This window comes from Copadichromis virginalis, linkage group LG10 (genome assembly GCF_057382275.1).
Source record: "Copadichromis virginalis isolate Kocher_CV1m ecotype Utaka linkage group LG10, C_Virginalis_male_GT1.1, whole genome shotgun sequence".
NCBI lineage: Eukaryota > Metazoa > Chordata > Actinopteri > Cichliformes > Cichlidae > Copadichromis > Copadichromis virginalis.
In genome coordinates this window covers 1,896,573-1,908,589 of record NC_140627.1, presented here as the reverse complement: position 1 = coordinate 1,908,589, position 12,017 = coordinate 1,896,573, and the positions used below count along the sequence as shown (strand labels likewise).

The window sequence follows — 12,017 nt, the reverse complement described above, 5'->3', positions numbered from 1 at the left end:
CCAAAAAGTGATTGTCTGCCAAAAAGTGATTTCCGGTATTTGCCAAAAACTGATTGCTCGTATTTAAACTGCTATAAGTAACTTGATGGCCTATAATATGTGAAACATATGTCAAATGCATCCCTCATGGATGACACAAAGTCATATTGAGCCACAAACAACATTCGTGTAACAAGGTAGAAGCCGCAATCAGTTTTTGGCAGCGACTTTTATAGAACCTTTATTTATGCAGTTAAAAAAAATCTCATTAACATTAAAAATGTCTTTTGTAAGAGTAAGACAGCAGAAATGGCAGCAAATATTACAATAGTTCAGTAAAAATATTGTAAGTGGGGGAAAAGGACCGGATTGGTTATAATGTGAGTACAATAACACAGAGTTGTAAAGATACTTGAAAAAACAGATAATCTTTTAATTCTATATATAACCCCTTTGTAAACGCTGTTCACCGAAGTCTATTTACCAACATACGTAAAGATATTACACATAAAAAATACACGGAAACATTGGAAATCACTTTTTGGCACAACACCGGCACGTTTATGGAAACGTCTTTGCCGTTGTTTGGCACTTTCACTCCATTATAGATACCCTAAATCTCATCGTTACCCACAGGGAACACCGTGGGTACTGTGAAAGCAAAAGCACTAATGTCGTCGGTGCCGTGAAGCAGCAATGACCGAACAAAGACTACTCCAGCCTGCGCGTGCTGCGAGCTCTCTGATCATAGGCGCGTGTATATGATGGGGATTCTTTCATAGTTACAGCTAGATTACACACGCTTTGATTTTTTATAGTTTGACTATGTTATAACGGACAGACAACAATGGAAACTGTTTATTCTAGCTTATGCCAGACTGGTGGAAATGTTAAAAAATAATAATATGTAGTATTTTGATTACACTGTTTTGCAAATACCGCTTATGATGAGATATTAGGGCTTTTAGATTCCTGCCCATTTCTAACTCCATTTAATCTTGATTTGTACTTACCCAAACAGTTTCTGGTGTCAGTATAAATTCCACATTTTGAAGAATATACAGACAGCAGTTGGTGAGGAAGGAAAACGGAGAGCAGGACCCGTTTATCCCCCTGTCGCTGACAGCGAGAAGAAATGCAGAAAATTATCAAAAGAATGAACTGCCAGCTGCTACTACATGCCACCCAGGGGCAACTCAGCCATTTACAAGCAAGATATCCCACTCAAATGGCTCTGCGTGGTTATTCCAATGCCTTTTCCCACATGTGAATAGTGTGGTAACAAGCTTGCAGAGATATTGTATATTAGACGCAGATGGTTACTGCAAACAACCATGATTTTCCAAAAAAGAAAACATGGCAAAATAAACTTTCATAGGTTTATTAAATATTGAATGTATTTATCTACACTCAAAATAAGACCAAATACATTTTAATGGTCAAATTTTCCAAGCCAACAGACGCTGGCTAATATGAAAGATAAAGAGCAACATCAGTAGATGGAGGAAACATCCAGACAGAACATGTTTGTCTTTGCATGTCCAACGGGCAGCCATCCATAACAGGTTCATTTACACCACACATTTACTTTCACACTGAAATGGGACTGGTCTAAATGTGTCCATAACCAATCAGAAGTGGTGCCAGGAGGCAGACCTCAGCCAATGGGAGTACGGAGAGGCGCGCTACAATAAAGGGATGTGCTGAAAAGGACACTGCATGTCTCTCTCACGGTCTTGCTTTCATTTTCTTCTCGAAGAAAATTAACGGATTAAAAAAAGAAATAAGATTAAACCTGAGGTCAGCTACTTCCAAGAGATGCCAATAGTTGTCACTCCGCTGCACTATTGGTGTCCTTGTCCAATTGCACATCACAGCCCCCTCCCCCAGGCAATAAACACAAGCACAGGAAAATAAGTTGACGCACTTTATTCCTAAAACAGAAGCCACACCACCGACTGCTGGCATGGCATTCATATAGAATTATTTTATATATATTGCCGTTTGGTTTTTGTGTCTAAATGTGTGGTATAAAATACTATATACAACAATGTACCTCTTTATTTGAACACAGTGAAGTTCATTGCTGTACAAGTCCTCTGTAGCTACAGCTTTGCTGTAAGGTCTTCACGCTCAAAGGCATGAAACATAGTTCTCCACTCTAATTCTTCTGTACATTGTGACAATACAAATATTCTGTCTCCATTACAAAAAAATAATACTCTAAAAGCAACCTACTGGGACTTTCATTTTTATGGGATTTTTTCCTCTGGTGTTTTTATTAAGACGATTACATATATCTTAGACCAATTGCTTTAAAGCAGGAAGGTGATATAAACCTTCTCCATTTTTTATATATAAAAGAGGTTAAGAAATAAGACAAATTATACATTTAAAAACTTACAATAAATAAGATAAATGCAGGCATTTTGTTTGGATACAATTACATCCAAAGGAATAAAAAGGAATTTCATGTCTTAAAACCAAAGATCCATTCTTGGGTTTTTTCCTTGATCAAATATGTCCCTTTTCTTCCAATAATTTTACAGATAAACTTGTCTCATCGATACAGACTGGCCAGTGACTGTGCTGCCATGCTACATATCATGACAACCAATCTGTCATTCTTTCACGTTCATTGAATGCAATTCAGCTTCTAGTTTCCCCTCTTTTTTATTCCCTTGTCTCTACGTGCATGTCTTTAAATCACAGGGACAGAATATCCAGTCTCACGGGGGAGGGGGAGGGGGGGGGGGGGGCGGCGTGGTGGAGAAGGACTGGCTAGGCTTGGAAAACCATCTGATCCCATCTTGGTGCAGGATCCAGCTCCGTACACTGGTTTTCACTCATTATGACCCCCCGCCGCCTTCTTCCTGTAACAGCCTGATGTTTACAACATGTTCATGATGAAGTTGTACATCTGGTTGAGCACCACAAAGTGAATTGGTAGACACGATCGTCGGTCTTGCGTAGCCGGGTCACATGTCAGCCAGGAGAGGGCGTTGTACTGCTCCAGCACAAATCTGCCGAGGAACACAGGCATACAAAACGGTTACGCTTCAACGTTCAATCGATGAACATTAAAACATGCGGCAACTTTTACCAGCATTGTGCACAAACCAGCGTCAGTCTGAAATCGGCTACAAATAGAAAACTCACCCTGGAAACAGTCAGCAGGGTGGTAATAGTAATTTGTGCACTCGACCTGATGCAGAGTGTGTGCTGGTGTTGTTTACCTGAGTACATCTGAGGTCTGATTGGAGTCGAGGGGGTGGGAGTGTTTGCTGTGCAGCAGTTCATCTGATTGCACTGAAGACACATGGAGGTGCAAAGAGGCCTGAGAGGAAGCACGGGGGGAAGAGGTGGCGTCAGAGGCATTATAATGAAGTTATCAACCTTTCATTACATGTCATTTAAATAATGACAGCTCTTTTCACAGCAGAAGGGTAGCAGCAGTGAGTCTGCAGCCAATTCCAGAAGCAATGGATAAAAAGGCAAACAAAACAAAACGACCTTATTCTAAGTACAACACACTTTGATTGTGTGCAATTACGCACAAGGCTTCAATCACACTTGCTCAAGCAGCAACATTCTTCACCAGCCTTACAAATTTACTGCATTTCCGACATAGCTGTGGTTTATTGGGGTGGTGAACCAAGTCTATGCCAGAGCGGTCAGAGCTATCAGCTGAGCCCGGGATTAACAACCAGCACTGTTTATAACGGCCACGCAGAGCTCTGTCGTAAAAAAGTGTCAGTGCATTTTAGTAGAACACCCGACAGGTAAGAAAAAAGGTCAGGGTTGCAACCCACACAGGACACTGGTGTTGGGCTTTGGGTGATAATGTTCAGGACGGCTCCTTAAATTCACTAGTAGGGCTGTGCGATATGACCAACATCTCATATCCCGATATAAGACATCTATCAGCCCGACAACAATACAAATCACAAAAATGTTACACTTTCTGAAAATTCTGTGAATCTCGGGCAGCTCGAATTGCGTGAAGAGTTTCCAGCTGGGTGTCGTGCACCTGGAGTCGAGTGTTTTGACAGATGCATGAAACGATAAATTTTAGACATAAGTTGTAAGGTCGCTGTATTCTTTGTATTTATTAGGTGGCGTGCTGCAGGGAAAAGCGCGCTCTAACGTTTGAGTCTGAGGCTTATTTGGAGCACCTGACGGCTCTTTTTTGCTTCTCGTCTGTAAACTCTCTCCACACTCTTTCACGTGATCGCTGCGTAGGTGGTAGAAGACGTTTGTCGTGTGGAGTCTGAGGTGGGGGCCGGCTTCCTGCATAATTACAGTTTTCTGGTTCGTGTCAGACTTTTCATAACCAACCCATGTCCGTGCTACAGAGGCAGCCCCTCCTTTAGGAATAAGGTGCTGGATTTGTTTTGACTGGTCCTTCTGTTTGTCATCATTTTAGTTTATTTTGAAAAATCTCAACAGCATCTTGAGCTTTATTGTGAAAGGTTTATGTGGAAAATAAACAAGCAGACGCTGGGTTTACCGTCGTTGTTGCTAATGACAACACATAAAAACAGTGACTTGTCCGTCCGTAGTGTGGTTATTTTAAATATAAGAGAAAGAGAGAACTTAAAAAAATTAATATGGCTGCTTCAAAATAAAATAAATAAAAATACAATATTGCCATAAATAGTTTATTTTGCGACACCACGAAACAAACGATAGCGTGACATGAAACAATGTTTTCATATCGTCATCAGATGTATATCATCATATTGAACAGCCCCAGTAAAGATGCAGGAGTATCCTTAAGTAGTACCTTGAGAAAGAGTGGGCACTGGTTCTGAGCCTGCGGACAGGCTGACCAGAACCAGTCGGGTAGTGGGCCGGCTTTGGCCGTGGAGACGAAGTAGCCGAGTGCCAGAGGCTGCTGCAGGAGGTTAGGAACTTCTTCGTGGGACTCCATACGATCGGTACTCTGACCCTGCAACGAGGTGGAAACTCGAGATAAACTTTTTGCTTTCTAAGCGTCATGTTGCACAGCGTGTGTGTGCATTATGTACATGTTGTACCTTGCTGCCATCACCTCCGTGGTGGTAATGAGAGCCAGGGGAGTGCACCGGGGAGGTGGTAGGTGAGATGTTGATGATGTCTGGATCCACTAAATCGTTCTCCTGGTCGAGCAGGGCCAAGATCCCGATAGCATCAGAGCCATCTGTGGAGAAGAGAACAGCTCAATAGGATCTGCGATTGGAGGGTGAGTGTGCCACTTACTGTAATGCAAATTGTGACTGTAAATATAGCTTCTTTTTCTGCCAACAAATGTATTTTTCGCAAAAGAAATGAGCTGAAGACCCCTGAGGGTGCCATAGATGCAGAAAGCATGTATGCAACCATGACTACTATTCATTCTTAACAGACTAGAAAAGTAAACAGGGAGGATTTGGAAACAAACTGCACTGAACGGGGGGGGGGTTGCTGTGAGACAAACAAACAAGAAACAGCTGCTGAGTGAAAGACAGATAAAGGAGAACGACTGACCAGTGGTGGGATTGAGAATGTCGATGTTGGTGTCGATGTTGGTGTAATTGCAGCTGGCGACCTGGACGATGGCAGAGGTGGGGAAGACCAGGATGTGGGTGCAGGAAGTGTCCTGCGGCGTGCTAAGCTGCGATGTCTGCATGTTTAAGGTGGTGCTGCGGCCAAACACCGAGCCCGTCGACACCGAGTCTGAGAGGACGCACAGAGGAGAGAGAAAGGGTCAGTGAAGACACACAATATGAACAAGAATCCATTCACAATCCTTTTGTCTAGTACAAGTAAAGTGATTAAACTGGTGCTCGCTGAGCAAATTCATCCCATCCCAATCGTTAAAAGTGATTTAATTTCACCGCACCATCGTGACTATGTTAACAGAAAAGCCGAGTTAGAGCTTTAACTGATTAACACAGCTACGGCATTCAAAATTGAAAGAATTAACTGATTAAATATTCATATGTGTTAATTTTTGCAGCTAAAAATCACAGTATTAGGTTTTCAAAGCGTATTTTAAAGCGTCCTCACATATATACACACCACGGAGGAAAGTAGATTCTGAATGTCAGAACAGCTGTTACATTTAGTGCCAACCCCCTTAGTCATAGTCATCTGAGGCTAACACAGCCTCGCTAATCTCTTTCAGCTTGAAGGGGTTTTTAGAAAGGAGATGTCCTCAGCTTGGCATAGCTCAACAGAATCCCAGCATGATGCACTGACAATCCCCCCCTACTCGTTTCCCAAAATAAACCCATTGATCTGGCTCTCCATCACACTGCATTGAGATCAATGAGTATCTGAGAGGTAGTGCTTTATGAGCGAAAGGTACACGATCTTCCCTGCCATCAATCCGCCCTGGACGGGGAAGGGAAGGGGGGGGCATTGTGATACGCTCCTACCATCCATCATGACACACACACACACACACACACACACACACACACACACACACGTTGCCTCTCTGGGTGAAGTACTGTCACTCAGATACGACGTGTACATTAAATCAGTACGTTTATTTAGAATCTTTGTCAAGCGCACACGTTGTACCTGGCATGATGATAAAGGATCCCTGTGGCTCCATGGCAACCAAGCACACGCTGAGGATGCTGGGGGTGTCCGAGGCAGAGATGCCACACATTCGGCACATGTCCTTCAGACGTCGACTCAGCGACTGCAGGTTTCTCCTGTTCAACAGAATGCTCCAGTCTGGGACACAGAGGCGAGACAAAGGGGAGACTGAGTGAATCGTACACTGGTACGAAAACACTTCAGTGCTCGACAATCTGGTTTTTGGCCTCGGCAAACTTTAAAAATAAATAAATAAATGAATGAATGAATCAGCACGACTGTCCTCCTTACCTTTCAACTCTCCGTGCCCGATCCTGCCTAGTCGGCCAATCACCACCCTCCAGGGAAGGGATGTCATCTGCACGAGTCCCAAACACCAATCCCACAGTTTCTGTAAGCCGAGACGCCGAACTGACCCCTTTTTCCTCCGTGCCCTGCAGAACACACACAGCACAAACACGTCAAAACCTCACGTTAGCCACTCAGCAGGGGTTCAATGCAGGATAAGCTGAACTAGGGCTGGGCGATATGACCCAAAATTCATATCTCGATATTTTTTACCTGGACGGCGATATAAGATATATATCTCGATTTTTTTTTTTTAAAGCCATAAAGTAAGAACAAAAAGAGAGTTCTTAGTCAAAGCTGTGTCCCAGATGTCACACAGGCACTTTTATTAACATAGAGCAGATGTACATAAAATTTACTCAAAAATAAATTATGAGCATTTATTAAATAATAATGCTCCATAAATAAAAGAAAACAATGTTGTTTTTGTGCATAACAAAAAGCTCACAATTGTGCAGTCAAAATGTAAACTAAAAGACGCTGAGCATAGTAACAAAGACAGATTTCACAGCTGCTCTGTTCCCAACTTCTACTCTGTGACTGACAGCATTGAGTTTGAAATCCTCTTCGTAACCACGTCTCTGAACAGGTGCCATTTATGGTCCTTATACACAGTAGGGTAATATTACGTTGAAGCACAGTACGTATCACTCCGCGAGGCTCCTCGGTAGCCGTAATGCGCCGACAAACTATCAAGCGGTGCAGCACCGTAGCTTACCAAAGTCGTACTCAAACATTTTTGACAGATTGCTGAGCGCTGTGTTCCACATAAAATCGGTTCACGGCCATCAAACACAACCAGAATTCATACATAAGGTGCGCTGTCAACTTTTGAGAAAATGCAAGGATTTTAGGGTTAGCGCGGTTAGCTCGTTAGCATGTTTAGCTCGTTAGTACGTTGACGCCGTCCAGCCCCACGCACGGGTCGATGCGCAGTAACTCGTTAACGGAGATTTGCTGTGTCCATCTTGTCGCTGCCTGCACGTGAAGCGATGGGGGAGGAGGGGGAGTTGTCTTCAGTGAAGGCGAGGCGGAGTAACGTTGCGTAGAGACAAAAGTGGACGAAAGAGAGGCAAACTTGCGGCTCCACAACTATAGTTATAACGTAACATAGACTATATCGATATAAAGGATATTGTCAGATCTTATATCTCGTATAAAAATATATCGATATGTTTTAAAAACTCGATATATCGCCCAGCTCTAAGCTGAACCTCTTGCCTGTTGTCTAAATTTGAGTGCTAAGCGTCGTGCAGATTAGATATGAAGCAGACACCCTGAGTGACATCGAGGTTAAACACTTGTGTAGAGTAATATTAAACAGCCAGGTTTTGTTTCATAAAAACATGCCACGGTCCAAACTGTGAAGATGGCAGGTTTGTAACGCTGATGCAGTCCTACCTGTGGGGTACATCTATATTGATGATGCAGGTCTCCAGCAGTTCCCCATACAGGTCAGTGCAGGTAGCCAGAAGCCACCGTTGGTCGTGGGACAAACAGTAACCTACAAATAGCACGTTGTACTTCTGCGAGGCCTCTCCAAACGTCTCCCCCAGCTCTGTCTGCTTGTCCTTCACAGGTGCGAGGATGAACGGCGGCGTGTACAGACGCAGACACTCTGGCCTCTGCAGATGGAAAAAAAGATTCAGGATTTATGTTTCACCTCTTCTGCACCAAAGGATAAATACTAGATCTCTTCTGTCTTGGCTGACTTCCCATATTATTTATGGACAAATATGCTAATGTGTCTGTCCCATTGTCCCACCCATATCCCAGTTGTTGCTCCAAGGTACTTCAAGGCTTTCCAGTGTATAAAAGGAAAAGGTAGCATTGCTGTGAGGAAGGAAGTCAGCTGAATTAGGTCCTGATCTAAAGCACCCCTTTGTCTAAACTGGGAGTCAAGATCCCATTATGAAGGTCTCAGGGAGCTAGCCAAGCACATAATGGAAAGAAAACTCTGGAGGAGCAGAGGGTTACAAGTTCCTTTGGTCCGGTTCCAGTTTCAAAAAAAAAAAAAAAAACCCTCTGGGGATGGTTAAGTCTGAAAACTATTTCTTTCTGGTTGCACACTCAACACAGCTGGGGCTCGAGGCTGGACCACATCAGGTCAGGTTCATGTTTGGCCTGAAACACTGCTGCTGGGGTCGGAGTGCCACCCTCTCTTTGCTCTCGATCGATCAGAGAAAGGAGGATACCCGGACAATAACACTAACTCACAGGACCAAAAGAGAGCACTGTGAGTTTGACAACGCCTACAACCTGGCTTTTGCTGCATTTACCTCTGGGCTCTTCAGTGCAGTGTCTATGGCCAAGCCCGGGCCGAAGCCGGTCAGTGATTTGACGTTGGTGGAGGCGGGCAGTGGCCGTCTGCACTGAGTGAACACTGAGAATGCGAGCGATTTGAGGTGCTGGGCGTAGATATGACGGTCTTCACCTCGCACTGGCTGAAGCAGGTACTGGCATGGGATAATCTGAGGTTTAACAGAAGAGAACGAAAGGGGGACAAAGTTTTTAAAATGACAGGTAACCAAACTCTAAACTCTTTACCAATGCTTCTTTACATGCAACATGAAAAGTGGGAAGTAGCACACATGTTATGGTTGTGGAACAACACTGCAGTTCCCACGATGAGAATGAAATCAAAACAACATGCAGGACCTCTCCTTTGAAATCTACTTACTTGTACAGAAACAGAATTGCGGATGTGTGGAGGCAGCGACTGAAGCATCTCAAGGTAGCAGCGTAGCAGACCCAGCGTCCACACGCTGGATTGTGCGGGCACTGGCCCCGCGCCCCTGTCCGCCTCCTCGTAGCTAAAGGGGTCCACAATGTAAACAACGATGGCAGGTGGGTACGTGACAGCGTGGGACTCCCCATCCGTGGGCACTCCCACCTTCTCTCGCTCCAAAGTGCTACAGAAAATACAAGGACTCATTTTACGCTCAGCCAACTTTAGATCATAAATGCTAAACTTTATTTTTTTGCATGAAAGTGTTTAGTATTAATACTTTTCTGTTGGATGTATGAGGGCTTTTGTGTTCTGACAATACCTCTCGGGGGGCTCTGTGGGCCCCTGGGCTTGGCTGCTGGAGTTGTCCCCCGAGGCACCGGTATTCTGGGTACCAGCCTGCTGTCCCAGCTGTCCACTCTGGGGGCCGCCTCCCTGGCCCTGGCCGCCCATGCTCCCAAAGGGGGGAAAGGAGCCGGGCTTGGCAGGTATCGTGCTGCCGGTCTGGCCTGACGATGTCACGAGGTTGTTGGAGGGCGCAGAGCTGTTGGAGGGCCCGCTGCTGCTGGGAACAGTGGAGCCAGCGGCGTTCACTGAAGCCTGCTGGCTGGCTGTGCTGGAGGTGGAGTTAGATAGTTGTGTGGATGATGACTGGTTGGATGAGGGTGTGGGGCTGGGCTGCGTAAGGAGAGAGCTGTCTAATGCCTGTGATGCGAGGTATGGAGCTGCATCGAGAAACAACACAGGAAAGAAGAGCGCACATCGTTGGACTTTTATCAATAAGATAAAGCAGACTGAAAATAAAAAAAGATACTCCATTTACTACTTTTCAACATCCTCCTACTCTGATCACGCTTCTTTGGAAGCTCTGCTCGCTTTCAAGCAGTCAAGGTTCTCCAGCCAGCCTTTTTATCACATAGCAATATATTAATAACTACATCAAGAGGTGTTAAAAGGTGGAAATTCAGCACCAAAGAGCTGAATGAACCATATTATCCACCAGAACAACCAGCAGCCACACAGAATCAAGCACGTGGTAGGAAATGTCAGCGTAACGTACCGAGGTTGTGGCGGCACACTTGTGCATAGAGTTTGAGCTTAGCGAAGGTGTCACTGTTGCTGCTGGCAGCCTTGAGGAACCAATCACTGACTGGCTGATCCACGGGGGTCTTGGCTCCGTTGCCACCAACAAGGACGATGCCATCAGCGTAGCCTTTGGAAATGGGCCGGTGCTGTCCCAGACGACATGACTGGAGGAAAATGGATAATGGCGGCGTGTGAAAAACAGAGTATGATACATAGATTTACTTTCATTAGTTTGATTTAGCTAAAGAAAGTGCTGAGAGTAGTTGTTGTGTGGTGACAAACTAAAGGGGCATCGTATGGACATTTAATCCTTACCTCATAAACAGCGGTGAGGTCTCTGAAGAAGGTCTTGGCACCACTGAGCAGAGCCTCGTTGTCAGGACAAACAACCAGATAGCCGATGTCCCGCTGGGAGCCGAAGGGATCCAGCAACAGCTTCTCCCAGTAGGGCAGACCAAATGGAGACAGTACCACAAAGTCATACTCATAACCCACTAAGAAGGTGGGGATGGGTAGAGGCTCCGGGGACTCGTCTGTGCCTGTGGAGGTGATGGGAAACAGGAGAAGAGTGAAGGTAAAACCAAGCGTGGGTGGAAAGAAGCCGAAAGCAACAAGAAATAAACCAAAGAGTGAAAATAGTTAACTGGTAAGCTGTCACATTCAAACTTTCACTGTGAGGTCACCCAGCAACGTGACAGCTCCTCCCAGCAGAACCACAGCAGAGGGGCTTCACCCACTACTGATGTGACAGTCTCCAGAGCTTTGCTCCCTCGAGATTCAAACGTCATCCACAACGTTTCTTAATCATCCTTATGCTACAAACTAAGGATCTGACCGGCAATTCTTTTCAGTTAGCACTTTTGCACTCAGACAAGCAAGATTCAGGGATTTTACTCAGTCTGACACCTCTTCATCTTCTGTATCAGGAAACGAAAACAGTCAATCGCTAATAGCGTCGCGTGAATAGCAGCGAGGTCTCAGAGTTTAACACGGGATTTACCGTAAGAGCCCCGTCCAGCCATCTTGTGGAACTGCTGCCAGGTGAGGGGACCCTGAACGCCCCATGACCGCACCGTCCTTTTCTTCTGGATTGCATCCTGGAGTACGGGCTGCAGGGACATCAGCACCCGCAGCACATCCTGAGAGCACAGCGCACTCACGTCCACTGCTGGAGGACAGGTGAACACAGGAGACAGAGATTCATCACAACACCAACATTACGGGGGGGAAACAAACCATGGACTTTAAACATGGTGTTTAAAGAACAATTATTTTGTTTCTCAAAACAAAAACTATTAAAAAAGCA

At 44.9% G+C, this 12,017-nt stretch overlaps 1 protein-coding gene across 1 annotated transcript in view; it reads right to left on the bottom strand.

Annotated features, from left to right (window-relative positions):
* Positions 1–1,892: 1,892 nt before the first annotated feature.
* The window catches only part of med13a (mediator complex subunit 13a), a 70,966-nt gene continuing 60,841 nt past the window's right edge, over positions 1,893–12,017 (bottom strand). Inside the window, exons 17-30 of the mRNA XM_085469425.1 lie at positions 11,712–11,879; positions 11,027–11,250; positions 10,686–10,875; positions 9,948–10,350; positions 9,578–9,809; positions 9,177–9,368; positions 8,299–8,522; positions 6,841–6,983; positions 6,529–6,687; positions 5,488–5,676; positions 5,019–5,161; positions 4,766–4,930; positions 3,216–3,316; positions 1,893–3,002 (exon numbers count right to left, since the gene is read on the bottom strand). Coding sequence (XP_085325551.1) covers positions 2,870–3,002; positions 3,216–3,316; positions 4,766–4,930; positions 5,019–5,161; positions 5,488–5,676; positions 6,529–6,687; positions 6,841–6,983; positions 8,299–8,522; positions 9,177–9,368; positions 9,578–9,809; positions 9,948–10,350; positions 10,686–10,875; positions 11,027–11,250; positions 11,712–11,879 — 2,666 coding nt within the window. The 3' untranslated portion in view covers positions 1,893–2,869. The remainder of the gene's footprint in view (positions 3,003–3,215; positions 3,317–4,765; positions 4,931–5,018; positions 5,162–5,487; positions 5,677–6,528; positions 6,688–6,840; positions 6,984–8,298; positions 8,523–9,176; positions 9,369–9,577; positions 9,810–9,947; positions 10,351–10,685; positions 10,876–11,026; positions 11,251–11,711; positions 11,880–12,017) is intronic.